Raw genomic sequence first — 20501 nt, 5'->3', positions numbered from 1 at the left:
AATTAAAAAGGGTTTCAGTTGTCCCTAGTTTTTTGCAGTGTCTTGTTTTGTTTTGTTTTTTAACCAGGTTTTGTGACTTGTAGTTAGAGCCTTGACCTTTAACAGGGAAATGCAGTCACTGAGGGAAGATATCTGACAATCAATGTTAGTTCTTTTTTTATCATCTTACTTCGAGGTGAACAATCTAGCTCTAAAGAGAACTACTCGTATACGTAGACCATAAAATGAATGTCTCTCTGAATGTGAATTTTTCCAGCTTCAACTTTAGTTTTAGATATTTTATGAGTTTTAGGGCTGTGTTATATAATTACATAGTTTCTGTTTGTTGCGACTGTATGTTTTAAAATTTCCATCCTCATTTTACAGAAAGGAATATTCAAGGTTGAATACTTTATCATCTGTAAAAGAGTAAGCAATGATAGATAATTTCAGATTCCCAATCTCGGTTTTCCTTTTGAAACCACTAGTTCTAGGGACCTCGGTATATTATGGGGGACAGGAGCAGGGAGTCAGTACTGAGTTTCCAGATATCACTGGTGAAACGTTTGTAAAGCTGGTTCCTGAAAACCGCTAGGTGTGGAGAATAAAGGTTAGAAGTTAACATGAATTTGTTTACTGCTGTACTCATTTAGCAAACATCGAGTGATTTCTATGTTCTAGGCACTGTGCTAAGGTCCTCCTCTTACATACTTCCTAAGTCATACTACCTAAAACTACATGCCAGAGGTATTACAAATCTACATGTAAAAATACAATGTTAGATGAAATGCTAGGGAAATAGTTATATAACCTCAGAGTTACTGACCAGATTTAACTCTGTAGAAAGCTCAGTTTTCTCAGGGGCGCCTGCGTGGTTTAGTCAGTTAAGCATCTGACTTCAGCTCAGGTCACAATCTTACAGTCCGTGAGTTTGAGCCCCGTGTCGGGCTCGTGCTGACAGCTTGGAGCCTGGAACCTGCTTCAGATTCTGTGTCTCCCCCTCTCTCTCTGCCCCTGCCCCACTCATGCTGTCTCTCTCTCTCTGTCTCAAAAATAATAAACATTAAAGAAAAAAATTAAAAAAAAAGAAAGCTATATTTTCTGTGCTGTTGTGAGTCCCTAGACAAAGTAAAATGTCAAAAGCTGGGCTGAGAGAAAATATTTATAACACATGTGATAGACAAGGGTTAACGAACCTAACAGACACCAATAACAAGAAAAGTCCAAGAGTCTTTAAGCAAAATGGGCAAAGGATTTGATCAGAAAAGTTACGGAAGAAATGACCAGTAAGCAAGTAAAAAGTTGCTCATCTTTAGTCATTGAATCTCAGCTGAGCTACCATTTTCTGGCAGTCAGACTGCCAACATTAAATTTAAGAGTGACAACAGCTAGTATTATCAGGTTATTCAGGATGAGCAGAAACAGGTTCTCTCTCTCATGCTGATGCAAATTCCTGGTCCAAATGTAAATTGCTGTACAGTTTTTAGAAAAATAACCCTACACTGTTAAAGTGTAAAATGTTCATAACTTTTGATCCAACAAGCTCGGTTTTAGTTCTTAATTCAGAAATATATGTCCCACTGGAAAAGAATATACATACCTTTATCCGAGGATATCTATTGTCACACTGTCAAATGGCTAAGAAGTACAGACAACCTGAATGTCTGTTGCTAGGGGAATGGTTAAAAAAAAAAGAACGAAATCCATGCCATGGAATATTATGTGGCTATTTGGGAAGCAGTTGGTAGAGTGATAGGTGTAATACAATTCCATTAAGGGAAACAAAACAGAAGGTTAAAGAGCTATTTATTTGCACGTGTATGTATGTGTGTATGTTTTTGTGCGCCTAGAAAAAGCTGTTTGAGACCACATACACAGCTAGTATCGGTCACCTTTAAAAGGGAGGGTAGAAGAGCTTTCTTCTTTCTAAACTTCTGTATGGCTTGACTTGTTACAACAAGCCTAAATTTTGTAATGTAAAACCAAAAAACAACTGGGAAGTAAAAGAGGGGAAAAAAAAAAAAGAAGAAGAATGAAAAGGGAGGGGGGCGTGTCACAGAGATAGAAAATCAGGAGCGCATAGTTTCTTACAAGTAAGAAACTGAGTATTTCCAGAGGAAAAGACATCATCCATGTCAAATACTGTTTGGAGATCAAGTAAGATAAGGACAGAGAAGCATTTGCTGTGTTTCGTGGATGCCTTGGTGGGGGCAGTCTTGATGGGCTGGGGGGTGGGGGGAGGTCAGAAGGTTAATCTCATGTGCTAAGGGATGAGTGGGAGGGAAGGGAGTAGAGACCAGGAGTGCAGACCATTCCTTCAAGCAGTCTGTGATGGAGAGGAGAGAGGAGAGAGAGGAGAGAATGCAAGGGGCTGTGTAGAGACCAGCACGGTTCTTTTCTTTCTTTTTTAAAATTCTTATTCTAAATGGGAGAGACTTCTGGTTCTTGTCCCTTTGTATCCCTGCCACACATGCATACTGTAGGCACAATAAAAGGCAGAGCAAGGATGATGTCAGAGCTGAGCTGGCTGGGTGAGATGACCAGCTCGCCACGATGCAGGAAAGGAAGGGGTAAGGTTAGTTTAGGACCGAAGGAAGGACATCATATCTGAGGTTCTCAATGCTCATGGGCAGTAATTCTCAAAGTCTAGATTGGGACCCTCCTAGGATGGCTGCTGAGGCCTCCAGAGGACCTTGAACCAATCCAGAAATACAGGCCAGTTCTCACCAGTGCTTATGGGTGAAAGATGTGTAATCCTATTAAGTTTTTAAAAAATTTGTATTTGACTTAGAGCCAGTACCAACCAAAAGTAAAATTGTCAAGGGTTACTAAAATCTGATATTCACAAAGTAAAACCAGCATGCTACTAGAGTTTATTCTAATTCAGTAGTTTATTCAGAAGTCTGGCAAACACTTGGTGCTTGGCAATAATCGCAAATCTGTAAAACCCACAGTTTTGAGTCAGGACACTTCATCAGTGTTGGATTGAGTTGGTTATGACATTCAATTATCACTATTCTTGCTTTTTGATTATAAATTACAGGAAGTTTAGCTTTATCATTATCAGTTTTGTTTATTGTGGGTTGTTAACCTCTCAGTGTTTCTTGGTACGTATTTGGATCAACAGTGTTTTTGTCTTGTATTATTCTTATAACCAGGCTTTTAAAATATGCAAGTCTCGTGGTTCATGTATGAATCATCCATAATCGTTTTGCAAAGGAGATGCGTATGTAACCCCCTGCCATTTGCTTGTATGGTGGCACAGTTCATAGTGATGTGTTTCTTGGGAACTTTTGCTATTTAAATAACTTACGACATACTACCAAGGTATATACAATAAGATTACTGGGCATTTTAAGATTTTGTTGTGGTCTTATGATATAAATCATGTTCATAACTCCTGTTTTTCCTATAAAAAGAAAATTACAAGCCATCTACGTGTATTGTAGGAATTATGAGCTGTTACACATATTTTTAGCAAAATGTTTACTATGACTTTTTAGCTATGTTTTTGACTAATTCTTGGTTATCACCAGATTCACTTTTCCCCTCTTGGAATGTGGGAACAAATGAGAAGGCGGGAGTCTTTTCCTCACCATGGTGGGCTTTGATCAGAAAGGTTGAGAGCCATCACTCTAGGGGAGTGACTGGCACATGGTGAAGGATGTACAAAGCTGCTTAATCCGAATCCAGGTAACCCACACGCTGTGGCCTCAATGCCAGTGGACTGTGAGCTCAGCACCAGGAAGATGTTCCAAGAGTAGGCACTGATGACATCGTGTTTTTCACTCCCTACTCAAGGATGTAAACGAAGACCCTGGAGAAGATGTGGCCCTCCTTTCTGTCAGTTTTGAGGACACTGAAGCCACTCAGGTGTATCCCAAGCTGTACTTGTCACCCCGAATTGAACAGTAAGTATCAATGTCATTAATTTTCCGCAGCCTGGTGTTTCTCCCTGTTAGCCAAACATGTCTCGCTAATTCTTTTGCCCCTTTGGAACTCTTAAAATGATTTCTCTTTACCGACTTCTGTTTCCTTAAACATGACTCGTATCAGGAGGTTAGATTGCAGAGTAAATGTAGTCAGTATCTGCCACTGCAATCTTTGGATGAGTCTTAGTTGTGCAACTTGTGATATGAATACTGTACCTTTGTAGAGAGAGATGAGTAGGCAGACTGAATCCGAAATTGCGACTCCTTCCAAATGTTCCCTGGGTACATATGGTTATAGCCTAAAGAGGACTACTGAACAGCATCCTATCCAGTTTCTTACGTTTTTGTAACTAATATAGTTATTGGTAAAAATGTAACTCGTCTCCTGAAAATACTAAGCAAAAACATATTCAGAAGTTAATAAAGGTAATACTAAAAGCAGATAGCTTAAGAAGATGACACGTTTGAATTACTTTTCTGTGTCTAAATAGCGCTGTGTCATTTTACACAACTTTCAGGCTCTGTGGTACAAGTAGTTTGATAGCACATTTGTGTTTTAACTAAGTAACGTTACTCGTCGGGAATGAATTTTACAAGGACTGGCCTCACAATGTGCTTATTGTTGGCTCACATGCTTCAGAAGCTTATTCTACTTCAAAGGAAGCTGAGGCTCATTGAAAATAGATTGTAAGCAGATTTGGCTGGAAACTTCTGACAGGATAGATTTCTCATCAGCAGAGAGAGTTTTTAACAGACTCTGATTGAAATGTATTATTAAAAGTCAGTCAGGGTTGGCAGATTTCTGTCTGTGAGATGTGGTCGCCATCCAGCATTCATATCCTGAGTCATTTTCACCCCTCTGGCCCTCGTTGCTCCACTTCGTGAATCATGGCCATCCTGTCTTACACACTGATACAAGATACAGGTGTTTCTACTCAAATACGGATGACTGTGAGCATCAGGCATGCTCTCATTTATTTATATACCACTGAGAGCACCTAAGACGGGATTTTACAGTAGCAGGTGTTCACTGAATGTTTTAACTTGTAATCAAAAATACTAACCCACGTTGGTAAGGGGCCAAAGAATGTTGGAGGCAGTACAGTGAACTGCCAATAGGCAAGGGCTCTCGAGTCAAGCATACCTGCTTTAAACCCAGGTCCTGCCCCTTACCAGTTGGCAGAGCATTTCGCACCTTTGAACTTGCCTCCATATAGGGATGGCGATACCTATTTCAGAGTGATATTTTGAGGATTATATTAAACACTGTTCTTAAGGCATTAATTGCAGTGCCTGGCACTATAGCAAGTGGGAGCTATTAATGTTTTTATGATTATCGATACAGTTCACAAGAGAAGAATGAGTGAGTGAGAGGGCGTGGTTAGGACAAGTTGGGGCCGAAAAGGAGAGGATGGGTAATAAATGAGCAGATACCAGCTATAAAGTAGTCACTCTGTATGTATATGCTAAGTTAAATTCAGAAGGTATTTTGGTGATGAGAAAAGACAGATCTCAATGAAACAATCGCAAGATGTAGGTAATAAGAATCTATCAGTTAAGCTGCAGACAGGAATTTGCCAGCTCAGAAGAATGATTTTCCCAACACCTACATTACTTTTCTTTTAAGTTACTGTACCCGTTTGCAAATAAACTTGCTAATAAAATATTTCTCCCTCTAAAATCTAAGATATGATGTGATGAATTATCAGTGAAGGTTGTATTTTAAAAGTTAATTCCTCTAAAATCTAGCTTTCTGCATGTGTGAGTGGGGGAGGGGCAGAGAGAGAGAGAGAGAGAGAGAGAGAGAGAGAGAATCCCAAGGAGGCTCTGCACCATCAGTGCACAGCCCGATGTGGGCTTGAACTCACAGAACTGTGAGATCATGACATCAGCCGAAATCGAGAGTCAGACGCTCAACTGACTGAGCCACCCAGGTGCCCCTCACTTGAACTTCTCTTAGCTTACTGTGCACTCCCGGCCATGTGCCTTTGCTAAAGCTATTACCTCCATGTACAGTGTCTTCTCTAACACCCTTTTTCTGTTGAAACAGACCTCTCCAAATGCCGTCTGTACCATTTTTCCTGAGCACCATTGGGCTGCCTTCTCTGGCCATTCCCTGAACTCTTAGAATACTGAATTTATACCCATTAGAATCTGCTCAACACAGATTTAGTTAGTGATGTGTATTTGTTTTCCCATCTTTTGCTAAACTGCAAGGTACTCAAGGGCAGGAACAAGTCTTTTCGTTTCATTAATGGTTTTACAGAAAGGTGGCACATGGGGAACAGTAGCCTGGTTGGCAGTATTTTAAAGGCTCAACACGTAATTCTTACAAGAAAAATGGAAAATGCTACACTGAGAGCTCTTACATTTTTTTCCAGTTGATACAGATTAACTTAGTAGAACTGCCTTCGTAATACCGTTGAAAACTGCCAAAAGTTCTGACATCCTTGAGTAGAAGTTTTAAAAATGAGTTTTTTAGAAAAAGGTTAAAATGGAAAGTGGTCAAATTGTGGTATGACTTTCTGAGGGCTTCCATAGTTACTTAAAGTTTTTAATATCTTTGGTTAACTCTTGCAGAGTTGAGAGTACACATAGAACAGAAGTGGTGTCATTTCAGTAAGGCCAGCATCGTAGGATAGATTTTAAGAACTGAACGAGGAGAGGTTGGTACTGGTCTTTGATACTGTGTGAAGCTCTCATTAGTTTTCCATGGTTCGTACCATCCTGTCAACTCTGAGCCGTCCAAACATTAAGTATGGCCTCGGACTTGGAGAGTGCTCTCAGGAGTCATGAGGAAAGCATCCCGTGTGGACCCGCCCAGAACCGGTGCCAGACGCTCGCCCTGAGCTGAGGTTTGTTACTCCTTTTGGCTGCTGCTATGGTTCTTTCTAGGAAGTCCCAAGCCCCATGCAGTGCATGTGACAGACACGGATCTGGGCAGGACCAGTGGCCTGGTCCACATTAGGTAAAAATTGGCAAGAAGAGACTTGCATTCTTACCACTCTGTGGGCCTGGAAAGATACGTTGAGCCTGGGACATAGTGCCTTTCAGTCTGGCTGATGTCCCTCTGCCCCTGCATGCAATGGGCAGGGACACTGTGCTTACACTAACTAGTCTTAGAAAAGGGAAAGGCCTCTTTGGGTCTTGTCTTCATATGTGCGAAAAGGGATCAGTTTGCTGTACCCTAAAGATTTCTAGGGACGTGGTTCCCAAATGTCCCCACATTAGACAATCCCCACAAAAGGGAACATCTGTCAGAGACATCGGGTGGAAAACTTCCTGAGTGTATTATAATTAATGAGGCTCTGAAATGCAATCCCGCTTCAGAAGCCTGTCTTTTTGCCCAAGGCCTGGAAGAGCGGTCTGGTGTTTCTGGCAGCACTGGAACATGACTGCACGCCTTTATGGTGTTTAGATGTATGTTGTTTCCTGATCTCCCACCGCTCACATATATGTTGTTTCCTGATCTCCCACCGCGCATGTATATGTTGTTTCCTGATCTCCCACCGTGCACGTATATGGCTTGCAAAAGTAAACTTTCCGAGAACTTCGTGTTCTTCTCGCACACGGGACATTTATGAAATACGCATATTTCAGGCTCTCTATCTATACATTTGTTTTCCCAGGAACCCAGACCAATCAGTTAAATGAGACACTAAGTACTGTTCCTTAAACAAAACCGAACAAAAAAGCTAGTGGTCAGTTATGCAAAGTAGACTTTGGTTGAAGATGAAGAGAGGGGAAGGAACGTACTTTCTAAACCAGTTGCCTTTTTTTCCTGGCAGAAAAGCTGGACGTGTGAAGTTACATCCTCAGAGCTGGCACCAATCTGTTCCACCTTTCCCTCCTCCTCACGCTGCCGGCTCCCAGCAGCGACAGCAAGGGTTAAACGGGCGGCAGAGGCTGCCCAATTCTCTTTGCCGAAAGGTGTGGGCCCATTTTTTGGCTTGAGCCAGTTGGTGGGAGTGGTTTGAAGAAAACCAGCTTGTCACTCCCTGTGCTGTTCCCACTCGGTGCATAAAAAGAGGATTTCAGCCCCTGAGGCAGACCAGGTGGCATCTTTCACAAGTACAGAATTTGTTTTTAGAACTTTTTGTTGTTAAGTTACAGTCCGCCTTAGAAGTAAGTACTCAAAGCTTACCAGCCCACAAACACTCCCCATTAGGGAGGCCTGTGTGCCTGCAAGGATCCACGCGTTGATTCTTTCAGGCCGCGAAAGCACAGTGAGGACTTGACCAGGCGTAAGGCCCTTGGCTGGGTGCTTCAGAGGATACCAAGATAAGTGAGATGTGGCTCGTCCCTTCGTTTGCTTACAGATTATAAGGGAAATAAGAACAAATATGGCAAGTTCCAACATGTGTTTTAGTAGAAAAGGCACGATGCAATTTGGCATCAGAAGCTCTCGGTTCCTCTACTTACTAGCTGGTGGCCTGGCTCAAGATACTTAGCCTTTTTGAGCCTCACTCATTTCCTCCTCTGCAAAGGCAGGTAACTCCTAACTTTCTGTTTCGTCTCCTCCAAGGGGGTGTGTATGAAAGCAGCTCCCGTAGTGTTGGCACATGGGGGGTGCCCAGGTCATGCTGCTGGAACGTCTAAATACCAGAAATAGACTTTTTAAGTACTGTGAGAGTCCAAGGCGGGAGGAGGGCACATTTCCATTGGACTTGGTGGAGAGGGGACTTTGTGGAAGATTTTGGGAAGCCTGGCTCTTCTGACGTAATATGGCTTTTCTAGAGGTTAAACACATGCTACTGTAACAATAATAAAAATGTATTTGTTTAGTACTTTAAAATGTTTAAACCACTTTCACTGTACCATCCCATCAGATCCTGACGATAATATTGCTAACGTGTTCCAGAATACATCTCTTTTCCTCTGTATTATATTCCTCTATATCCCGTGATTTCATCCCCAGAGCCTTACCTCTCTGTGGATGTTCCCCTAAGTCCCCATTTCTTTCTTTTTTTTTTTTAAAGTTTATTTATTTTAAGAGAGAGTGTGCGCACAAGCTGGCGAGGAGTAGAGAGAGAGAGGGAGAGAGAGAATCCCGAGCAGGGTCCGCACTGCCAGTGCAGAGCCCAACGTGGGGCTCAATCCCATGCACCGTGAGATCATGACCTGAGCCGAGATCAAGAGTTGGATGCTTAACCACCTGAGCCACCCGGACTCCCCTCAGTCCCCATTTCTAATCCCAGCTCTTCTCCCTGCTTGCAGATTTGCCTTCCCAGCCACTTGATAGACATATCTGTCTGTGTGTTCAGTTGACTCTGAAATTGGAAGTGTCTGCAGCCAGACTCCTCATTCCTCCAGTGAACTCAGGTTCCTTCCTCACAGCCCTGCTTCTGTTCAGGACATTCTGTTTCTGAGGTGCCCAGATGCTGCATCTGAAAGGCATCAGCCAACCCCTGTTTTGTACTGGAAATCCTCTCTCCGTTGTATCTGTCCTTCTTGTCATTCCTACTGGCGTTTCCTAGTTCAGTCCTTCAGTTGCTATGTCTCCTGATGGCCTTTTAACCTTTCTTCCTATGTTAGTTTATCCAGCACAGAGCTGTCACTGTCTTCCTGAAGAAAGTTCTGATAATGTAATGTTCTTTCCTTGCTCATCACCATCAGTGGCCCCTGTCACCAACTGAATTAAGTACACATCTCTCAATTTGACATCCAAAGCATTTTCTGTTGTCATCCCAGCTGACCTTTCTGCCCCAATCTGGGTTCTGTATGTATCCTATTGTTCAAGCCAAACCGTTTTCTGGGATTTCCTGCGGACACACCTTATTTCACTTCCATACCTTTGCTTGGGCTGCTTCTTCTATGAGATCATTGAATTCTATTTCCTCTCCTGTAGAATCTGTCACAGTTTTTGTCTATCGTCATATATCTTCTCAGTCCCGAAAGTCACCACCACCTGCCTCCCCAGCAAGACTGCACTTTTCCTTCTTATGTTTTTGCCTCTGTTGTTATATTGTTGCCCTGGACTGTAAACTCCTTAAGGCTGCGTCTCTGCTTCCATCCGTTGAGGGCTGGTGAGCCACAGCCCATGTTCTGCCAAGCTCACCCTGCCCTCAGGCCATGCCAGAGCTCAGCCACAGTTCCCTCTGACTGGACTCCCTGGTGGGTCAGAAGGCTTTGAACTTGTTGGATCCCTGTGCTACAGATGCGAGTGGTCTCCTAAGGCCATGTGTCTTCTGGCCCAGCCAGCAGGCTTGTTTCCCTTATGGACCCCTGTTTCCTAGAGGTGGAGCTTTATTTCGTAGGAGTGGCTTAACAGCTGAGTCCTGAAGGTGGTAAATGTGCTTTTGATCTTATGTGCCCTGTCATCTACTCCTGTTGTGGCCTTTCCAGCCTCCTTTTTCCCTGCCTTTACCCCACAGTGAGCCTGGCCACAGACATGGTCATTTGGAACATTTGGATAGCTTGGAATCCACAAAGGCTGGGCTAAACTGAAACTTGGCTAAAGGGCCTAGGGAAAGGGTAGGGAACAGCTGAAAATTACAATACTACTACTTAGAATTATGGGTGACATTTAATGAAATTATGGATTAAATTCAGATAAATCAGGAGGGCCTGGGTGGCTCAGTCGGTTGAGCATCTGACTTTAGATCGGGTTGTGATCTTGCGGTTCGTGGTTTTGGGCCCCACATCAGGCTCTGGGCTGACGGCTCAGAGCCTGGGGCCTGCTTCGGATTCTGTGTCTCCCTCTCTCTCTGCCCCTCCCCTGCGTGCGCTCTGTCTCTCTCTGTCTCTCAAAAATTCGTTTATTTATTTTTGAGAGACAGAGAGAGACAGAGCGCACGCAGGGGAGGGGCAGAGAGAGAGGGAGACACAGAATCCGAAGCAGGCCCCAGGCTCTGAGCCGTCAGCCCAGAGCCCGACGCGGGGCTTGAACTCACGGACCGTGAGATCGTGACCTGAGCTGAAGTTGGACGCTTAACTGACTGAGCCACCCAGGCGCCCCAAACATTAAAAAATTTTTTAAAAATTCAGATAAATCAGATAAATTTTTTAGAGCAATGAGCAAATTCAATAATTTGTGATTTTATTTAAATTAAATACTGAATTCAGTATCATAACAGGATGGAAAATTTTTGTTTTAGGTGCTCAAGAGATTTTTTTCTAGAATAATTAGAAAAATTGTGTAACTAAACACAGATTTGAAAGAAAAGATAGTTGCCTTTTTTTTTTTTTAAACCTGTATCACTTGTCTTAATAAATAAGACCCCAAATCTCTTCGGGTGATTTTGTGTCAGGATTTAAGTAATAGAACATCATAGTAAACGTGGTTTAATTTAGCCTTACTCATGTTTACTTGAGTCACTGAGATAATCCTATAATAAATATTGTGCTTCTACAGTTTTTTTTTTTTTTCCTTTGATAAATATATAGTCCTGAGTATGCTAAGACAACCAGCTGTCAGGAGAAGATGTGTATTTGGTTTTAGTGGAACGAGCTATCTTAGCCTCTAGGGATTTGAGATGTTCGTTTTACTAGTCTGGGAGCAGGGCCAAAAGGGTTCTTCGTGACTTCGACTGGAATTCTGAAAAGTAAGTTCAGCAAGTTTTCATTAGTGAGTTTGGCCCTTTGTTTTGCCTGTGCCTCCCAAAAGATCAAGAGCTCAGCCTGCACTTTGAAACATTACCAAAAAGAACCAGAACGGAATTTAGTTGGGGGAGAAAATCAATCAGCCCCCAAATAGCACATTTTTGGAAACATTCTGGTGTAGAACTCCCACCTCCCCAGCTGCCTGAGTTGGTGGTGTATCAATGTTTTTATCTAGCTTTCTTTTTAGGCAGAAAATATACATTTAGAAAGAAGATGTATATAATAAGTCTGTGATAAATCTCACTGGTACATGTTTCTTAAACTTGTTTGACCCTTAAGCTCTAGTCTTGGATTTATTTTGTCTGTGGGCAGTTCTGTGCCTTGTTTCTCTTAAGCACTATTCTCCTGACTACAGCATACTGATTAGCTTTCGACTGTAAGATATAATGTGTCTCCGTTTAAAAAAATCAACCTAGCACCTTTCTGCTAAACATCTCGAGGATTATGTGCAGTGTTTTTTCTGCAGTGAAGATGAGAAGTTCATGATTTTCAGTTTTACCCTATATTTCGGCAGCAAATCTCTGTGCTATTTTATGCAGTGTTCATTTGTATTTATTCACAAGTAGGAAGATATTCCTCAATGGAAGGTCTGCAATGAAAGAGTGATAGTTAACACAAACATTAGGCTGTGTTATAGGTAGGAGCAGAGAAATTAGAAAAGGGAAGAGAAGATGTCATAGAATGTTCCAGAACTGATGGAAGATACCAATCCTCAGATAGAGGAAATACAGCAAGTCTCAAACAGGCTAAATAAAAAGAAGTTGACACCTAGTCATATCATCTGAAACTGCAGAACACCAAAAATTAAAATATCCAAAGTTGACACATTATGTTTAAAGGAATAGTCGGTTGACACAGACCTCTTTGGAAATCTGATGAGAGCCACGGACCTTCCCCCAGAAAAATATACAGATTTAATATTTCTAGAGGAAATTATAATCCAATACTACCCATTTCCCCTTCCCCCAAATCTACTGCTGCCTTGTGTTCTTTATTTTCATTAATTGTTTGACTAGTGTAGTGCCTCCTGGCCATGGAACCTAAGCATACTGTTTTTGACCTTCCTTTGACCATTGTTGCCCATACGTACACAACTGCTGGTTGATTTTGCCTGCATGGTGTCTCACATTCATCTGCTCACCCTTTCCCTACCCCTGTTTCAAGCCTCTGTATTTTACCATTTGCCACATTAATCTTTTCAAAGCAGAGCCAGATCCATGTCAGTCCCTTGCTTAAACACTCTCAGTGTCACTTTTCAAGATGGGGAAGAAAACTGCATGTTATGCTGTCCTGTCTGAGAAGCCTCAGTGCTCAGCACACTCATAGCCACTTGTATACCATGTATCTAACAACTTTATCCAACATGTTTAAGCGTTTTATAGCAGGAGGACTCTAGGTTATCGCGTTGGTCACATTGTGAGATATGCTGCATTATATCTTGATCGTTTCAGTTTTCTATAAGGATTGACTGTGATTGTAGCTGTTCTTTGAATGATATTCCAGTAATATTCCACTGCATTTTCCTGTTCTTTACCTCTTGTGGTTTTTAGTAAACCTCTCCCTTTGAGATAACTTATCTGAGCTACTGTTGTCTCTCAGCTGGACTATTGAAATACTCTTCTAACTGGTCTCCCATGCCCACTCTTTCCCCCACTCCTTAACTAGTTGCCAAACTGCAGGCAGAGTGGGCTCTCTAAATAAATCAGATCTCATCACTTAAAAAAAATTCATTCCCTTTGATCACCAACGATCACTTACCAGCTTTATATCACTCAAGGCTTTTTCCTGTATCTCCCAGCATATATATATATGTGTGTGTGTGTGTGTGTGTGTGTGTGTGTGTGTGTGTGTGTGTATATATATATATATATACACACACATATATACATATATACATTATAAAATCTCTGTATATACATACATAAACATATGTATATAATACTACCCATTATAGTCTGTCATCAAGTTCTAGCATTTTTTCCTTCATACTGGCTTGAAGTCTGAACTCCTCTAAGTCTCTGTTTCCTCCTATCCTGTTATTTCAGTTTCCTTCCCCTTTAATCCTTATTTTTGTCAAACACTGGGTGGAGGTAGAAACAGATGTGTAAAAAAGGTGGCCTTCAATGCTCTGGGGTAGTTCTTCCCATCTCTTTCAAGTATGAGGACCAGTTTTCAGTCAAAACCTTTTCTATGAGTGTGGAAGGAGGGCTTGACTACAAGGGGGCAGCACAAGGGGATTTTTTAGGATTATTTTAGAATGATGGAATTGTTCTGTATCATAGTTGTGGTGGTGGATACACAACTCTGCACATTTGTCAAAATTTAGAGAACGGTACATTGTAAAGAGTACATTTTACCATGGTCAAAAAGTAAATTGAAAAACGTTTCACAGATCCGTACAGATAAAAAATAATACTTTTTAGTATTTCTTGTGAATTAATGATGAATTCAAATACCTCTTAAATGAACCCGCATTCTATTAATCACAAGAGCGTGTGCACATATTTGAAAAAATGGATACATATACATGCTTCTCTGTGCTGTAGGTATGTGTATGCATATATGTATACACACGTTCCTGTATCTGTTCTTATATGTATGATATATTACACGCACAACATTTATTCGGTCTTCAGATGCTTGGTATCCAATAAATTAGGAAAGCTGTTATATCATAGTGTCCTGAAGACAGCAGATTGGGAACATTAGTAATAAGGGATGTTTAATAAATGACCATTTTTCCACGAATTCTGTTGTTTATATGTATTGATATTTGTTTAAAGAGCACATTTTAACTTCTTGCTCTCAAAATAGCTAACATAATTACTACGTTTGGAAGCAGTTTTTAACCTTATTGTTTTGTCTCATAGTGGAATGACGGATTCACCAAGAGCCTTGCCATTCTGGCTCTTCTCTGCCCAACACAAACACCTGGGTTTCTTAGTTTAGCTCACGGTGGGGACGGAGGAACTCCAGAAGGAACAAGTCTCCAGGGTATTGAAACCAACACTTGGGAGCTCTCCTCTTGTGCTTGGGCCTTGGCCTGTGTGCAGCTCCCATGGCTCACAGCGCTTCTTTTTCTAGGGCTCCCAGCTCTCAGCTGTTCCATGTTTTTCTCAGACCAGTATGCTAGCTACACAGTGATCTCTGAATTGGTCCATTACATTCAAATAACATCTTCCACTTAGTGTTCAGAGCAGTGTGTGGATGTAGATAGGGAAATAGGGCAGTTGGGTTATAAAAGAAATCATCTTGCCTCATTTTCTTCTTAAAAAAGTGTACGGTTTGTTACGTCCACAACATAACAAAGCGTACTTATTTAGTCCCGAAAGTAATGGCTTGGTTCTTGGCTACAAGTGTTTGGTGTAAGTAGGTAATGACTAAGGCTCTTAATGTATAAAATTCACATATAAAGTGGAACCCCTTATACTGTTGTTGGAGGAAAGGTCCAACAGCAATGATGTTGTCAGATTTTACTGTGTGAAGTTGTATTAAAGAGCATGTAATTTGATCCTGGTATGTCTGATTTTGATTCTCGTAATATAGGGCTCATAATTATGTTGGAGTTTTTCTGTACTTGTTAAAATTCAGACACGCTGTCTTTCGCTAATGACTTTAATGAATGGAGAAGCCTTTAGTTTAAAACAAAACAAATGATGAGTTAACATAATATTGTAAATAGGACCATAACAGGGAATGAACATCCTGTCTATGAACATTATCTTTTACAGACAGCTTCAACAAAATAGAGGCCATTCTTGAAAAAGACTAAAATCTGCTACCTTGCCAGATTTTAGCTAAACCAAACCATTAATTTGAAGAAGTTATGCATCAGTGGAAAACTTACTTTACTGACAGCCTTTCTCTCTTTTTTTCCTACATGCGAAGAACTTTCCCCTCCTACTTTTTAATCCCTCCCTTCCCTACTCCACCCCAACCTTTAAAAAGTATGATGTAAGATTGGGTTGTTTTGTGCCAAGTTTTCATCCTGGAACAGATTTTTATTGCCGTGTTTCTCTGAGAAGAGGAGTTTATGACCAAATGGTGATAACAGTTCCGTGTTTTCATTGCCTCCTCTGACCTAGTACTATTTTCCCAGTTTTGTTGGAGTTTAACGTGATCAATCCAATATGTGTGTTAAAGCCAAAGGAAATTATTTTGAAAGCTTTTAAATTTTCATTAACTATAATATCATATATGATTCTCTGGAAAAAAAACATTATGGAGCATATGATTATTTTTAATTTTTTTTTAAATTTAAAAATTATTTTTTAAATTTTTTCTGTTCATACCATAAGGAAACCCTTCAAAATATTTGTTTGTGGATATTGTTTGTTTTGGTGACTGATCTTTATTATTCCACTCTGTTAGGGGTATTGACCAGTGGCTGTTCATTTACTCTTGGAATACTCTTTCTCAAAAACACAGATAAACTTGTGCCTGTTTGGTTCTGGTCAGTGGAGAATTTAACTTTGGGAGTCCAAATAGTAGAAACGACTGAAATTATCCTCACTAGGGATATGACTTGAAATGCTTTGGCATAGAATGAAGCTGTAAAGAAGTAGATAGATTTCTCTGTTCTCCATGGAAAGGTTTCTGAGTTGAAGAAAAGGGGTAAATATCAGAAAGATGAGCAGAAGTCTACATTTTTATGTTAAAATAAAAAGCTAGGCCTCAACCCCATAGGATATATTTTCTACAGGAGAGAGAGAGAGAGAGAGAGAGAGAGAGAGAGAGATTGAAAGAGGGAGAGAGAGAGAGAGAGAGAGAGAGAGAGAGAGAGTGTGTGTGTGTGTGTGTGTGTGTGTGTGTGTGTGTGCACGCGCGCGCTGGGTACTAGCAATAGCAAACACTTGATGAGCACTTAAGTCACATGTTTTAAGTACACTCTACCCATTAACTCATTTGGTCCTCACAACAACCCTTTAATCGAAATTGGTTACTACTGTTGTCCCTGTTTTATAGATGATGAGGCTGAAATTCAGAGAGGGCCAGAAACTTGCCTGAGTCACTTCCCCAGTGAGTGGTGGCACCGCCATTTGCATCTGGGTGGTTTGATTCCAACAGGATTGAGGGTAGAGATCAAAGGGAACTTTAGCTTCCTGGTAGTGTTTTAATTTTTTTCAGGGTGAATTTAGGCATTTTAATTATGAAATTAAAATTCATAAAAAAATTGAAAAGAGTCTGATTGGGAAGAAATATCCTGGAGATTTGATGACCTACATACTTTTCGGTGGAACCTGTGTTCTGTGTGTGATAAATGATATTATTCGTGGGGCTTCTGAACATGTGGTGATTGTCTGATACTATGCTGTAATCCCTCTCATCTACTACAGGGTCTCCCAGCTTTGGCACTGTTGACATTTTGAGCTGGATGGTTCTTTTCTGTAGGGGACTTTCCTGTTCAACATATTTAGCAGCGTCCCTGACCTCTACACACAAGATGTCAGTAGTATCCACCAACCCCCCCCCGCATCTTGACAGCCAACAATGTCTGTAGTGTCCCCTGGAGAAAAGGTGGCGGGGGATACAAAATCATCCCCAGTTGAGAACTACCTGTCTACTATCAGTGCCCTTCAGGAACCTTCCAGGAGTCTATTTGTACCCGTGCTGCTAAGCTTTAGTAATACCTTTCTTTCATATCATCAAACTGTTTTCCTTTAGTGTGTGTAATGATTGTCATACCAAGGTCATGCAGAACAATTAGAAGTTGAAATAATGGACCCTTCAGTACTGTTCATATTACCCTATTCCTGTCTTACCCCTAAACTCATAGCCTCTAGTCTTTCCATATGTCCTGTGTGATGTACAGCCAACTGACTTTTAGAGTCTCTCCAATTCACTGTCTGCCTCCTATCCTCCCTTAATCTCAGGAAGGAAGGCCACAGCTCTCCACTTGGTACCATATTTAAGGTGTGTTTTTCCATTTGTATCTTTGATTTTTTCCCCTCCTTTCCATTCCACAGATGAGTATTTCCTAGTCAAGTTCTCGGTTTTCTCACAGACTTTGGTGACAGAGCACTTCTGCATCTTTACACTTTTGGGCTGGTTTTTATAACCTTATTGGAAGGGTCACTCAGCATCTTAGTTCGAAAGGACAAATATATCTCAAAGATCAACAGGACACAAAGCTCAATTCTGCCTTTTGCCCAAATTCCCAACATTCGGGAGATAAATGTAGTGAAGCCAGAAGCAGAGTCTTCACCTCTGTTGTCAACAGCTGCTTTACCCTTCATCCTGGCCCACTAGGCCCTCCCATCAAGATTAAGTATTTAGTGAAATACAGAGGTAGGTATTGGCTAAGAGTAGTGCTTTGCAATAAGACAGATTTGGGATTAAGCCTGACTGCCACTCTCTGGTATGTGAGCCAGTGTCAGTTGCTTAACCTGTGTGACAGTTTCTTCATCTATAATCCTCAGAGTTTTTGTCAGGATTGAATGAGAGAATGTGTATAAAGTGCTCAGCATAGTGCCTGGCACTTCATAAACCCCAGACACGTGGTAAGTTGCTGTACTTATTATTACATTGTCATTGTCATCAACATCAACCTCATCTTCCTCCTCCTCCTGAAATGTTCAGAGACCCCAGTTTTTGAAAATTCCACTGTAGGTGCCATGCACCAGGACCTTGAGGTATTGTCAGTCCCCTGAATTCATTTAGGGTAAGCTAGTGGGGAAAACGTAAGAACAGACATCTGAAGTTGGAGACAGAAATGAACTAAAGATTTCTATAAGGGAGCAGCTTTTGACTTTTTGGGGCTACCACCCTCCTCCAAACTTGAGAACCCCATGATAACTATGACAGCCCCAGCCTCTGCTACTACAGATAGTTGCGCCTATTCTTTTTCTTTTGAATTTTTTTAATGTTTTTTATTTATTTTTGAGAGACAGAGAGGGACAGAGCACGAGTGGGGCAGAGAGAGAGGGAGACACAGAATCCGAGGCCGGCTCCAGGCTCTGAGCTGTCAGCACAGAGTCCGATGCAGGGCTCGAACCCACAAACCGTGAGATCGTGACCTGAGCCACTCAGGCACCCCCTAATTTTGCATATTCTTCAGAGGATTCACAGACTTCTTATATACAAGCCCAAGCCCTTTAGGGATCCACTACTCTCAATTAAGAATCCTTTCCCTAAAGTTTCTTCCTGAGATACCATCCAGTGAGATGTCCACTGGCCACTGCAGTGGGTCAGCCGGCTAAGGACAAAAATCAGACAAGAGCAGTCCAGCAGCCCCTGAGCACCCGGCCGTGACAGACACCGTGCTGAACACATTGCAAACATTACTTTACTCAATTTGCATGACAGGAATTGCTGGCTCACAATTACACGTGTGGATTTTGAGGCACGGAGGGGTTAAGTAACTGCCAAAGGTCAACAATGAGTATGTGGTGGCAAGATGACTCCAACTCTGATCTGTCATTTTCCACAGACTTTGCTCATACACCCTACACTGCTTCATTAAAGGGGGCCACAGTCCACTGCGGGCGGTGAGTGCTGTGCTTCAGAGTGTGGTCCTGCGTCAGGGAGGTGATGAGTTTGGGAGGTGGTGAGCTTGGGAGTTAGTTAAAATTGGATTCCTGAGGTCACTCACATTCTGAACCTAAGGTCTGGGAGTGGGTTCAGGAACCTGTGCTTTTAGCAAGTACCAGGGGATTCTTATGCTCACGAAATATTTTGGGAGTCACTGGTCATTCTGATGTGATGTGGCTTAGAGTGTTGGACAGAACGGAAATGAAGGACTATGAAGGGCGGACAGAAAGAGCTAAGAGTTTGCCCTGTATGTGCCCATATCTTTGAATACATACTGCTTTTGTTTTAGCTTGACCCTGACTGTTTTAATGTGGACCCATTTAATTGTCAATTAATTTAATCCAGCCTTTTTTTTGCTGGAAGTTTGGCTTCCTACACTAGCTTCTCTTCCTGACTTTTATTACTTCTTTTTTTTTTTAATGTTTATTATTTTTGAGAGTGAGAGAGCGCGTGCAGAGTGGGGGAGGGGCAGGGAGAGAGGGGGACAGAGGATCTGAAGTAGGCTCTGCGCTGATAGCAGAGAGCCCGATGTGGGGCTTGAACTCACAAACCATGATATCATGATCTGAGCCAAAGTCAGATGCTTAACTGACTGAGCCACCCAGGAGCCCCAGGGACTTTCATGACTTCTTAAAAGTTGTGTGTTTCTACCCACTTTTTAATGGTACTTACCTCTCCTAAGGCCCACAGGAGAATGCACCATGACTGAAGCCTGGAAGTGTCACCCTGAGTTTCAGGCATTCTGTCATTCTTTTCTTCTACTTTGCCTTGCTATTTTTAATTTTTTTTTAATTTTTATTTTTTAAAGTTTATTTATCTTGAGAGAGAGAGAAAGATAGAGCACACACATGCAAGCTGGGGAGGGGCAGAAAGAGAGGGAGAGAGAGAATCTCAAGCAGGCTCTGCACTGTGAGTGCAGAGCTCGACGTGGGGCTTGATCCCATAAACCAGGAGGTCATGACCTGAGCTGAAATCAAGAGTCAGGCACTTAACTGACTAAGCCACCCAGGCACGCCTGCCTTGCTATTTTTTAAATAACAGCTTTGTTGACATATAATTTATATACCATACAGTTCATCTATTTAAAATACTTAAGCATTTTTTAGTATATTTACAGAGCTGTGCAACCATCACCGCAATTTTAGAACATTTTTATCACCTAAAAGAAACTCCATACCTGTTAGCAATTGCTCCCCATTTCCCCCAGCCCCCAGCAGCCACCAATCTCTACCAAATCTCTGTAGATTTGCCTCTTCTGGACATTTCATATAAATGGAATCACGTAATATGTGCTGTTTGTGACTGACTTCTTTCACTTAGCATAATGTCTTCAGGGTTCATCTGTGTTTATCATGTACCAGAACATCATTCCTTTTTATTGATTAATAACACTCCATTGTATGGACTCATTTTATTTATCCATCCTTCAGTTAATGGGCATTTGGGTTGTATTTACCT

General features: G+C 41.5%; 1 protein-coding gene across 3 annotated transcripts in view; it reads left to right on the top strand.

The window, feature by feature from the left end:
* The window catches only part of BABAM2 (BRISC and BRCA1 A complex member 2), a 403550-nt gene that overhangs the window by 217230 nt on the left and 165819 nt on the right, over positions 1 to 20501 (top strand). For all 3 annotated transcript variants that reach the window (XM_043604241.1, XM_043604240.1, XM_043604242.1), the window contains exon 7: positions 3781 to 3890. In XM_043604241.1, coding sequence (XP_043460176.1) covers positions 3781 to 3890 — 110 coding nt within the window. The remainder of the gene's footprint in view (positions 1 to 3780; positions 3891 to 20501) is intronic.

Source organism: Prionailurus bengalensis, chromosome A3 (genome assembly GCF_016509475.1).
Source record: "Prionailurus bengalensis isolate Pbe53 chromosome A3, Fcat_Pben_1.1_paternal_pri, whole genome shotgun sequence".
In the NCBI taxonomy this organism is placed as follows: domain Eukaryota; kingdom Metazoa; phylum Chordata; class Mammalia; order Carnivora; family Felidae; genus Prionailurus; species Prionailurus bengalensis.
This window is presented reverse-complemented; position numbering and strand designations above follow the sequence as displayed.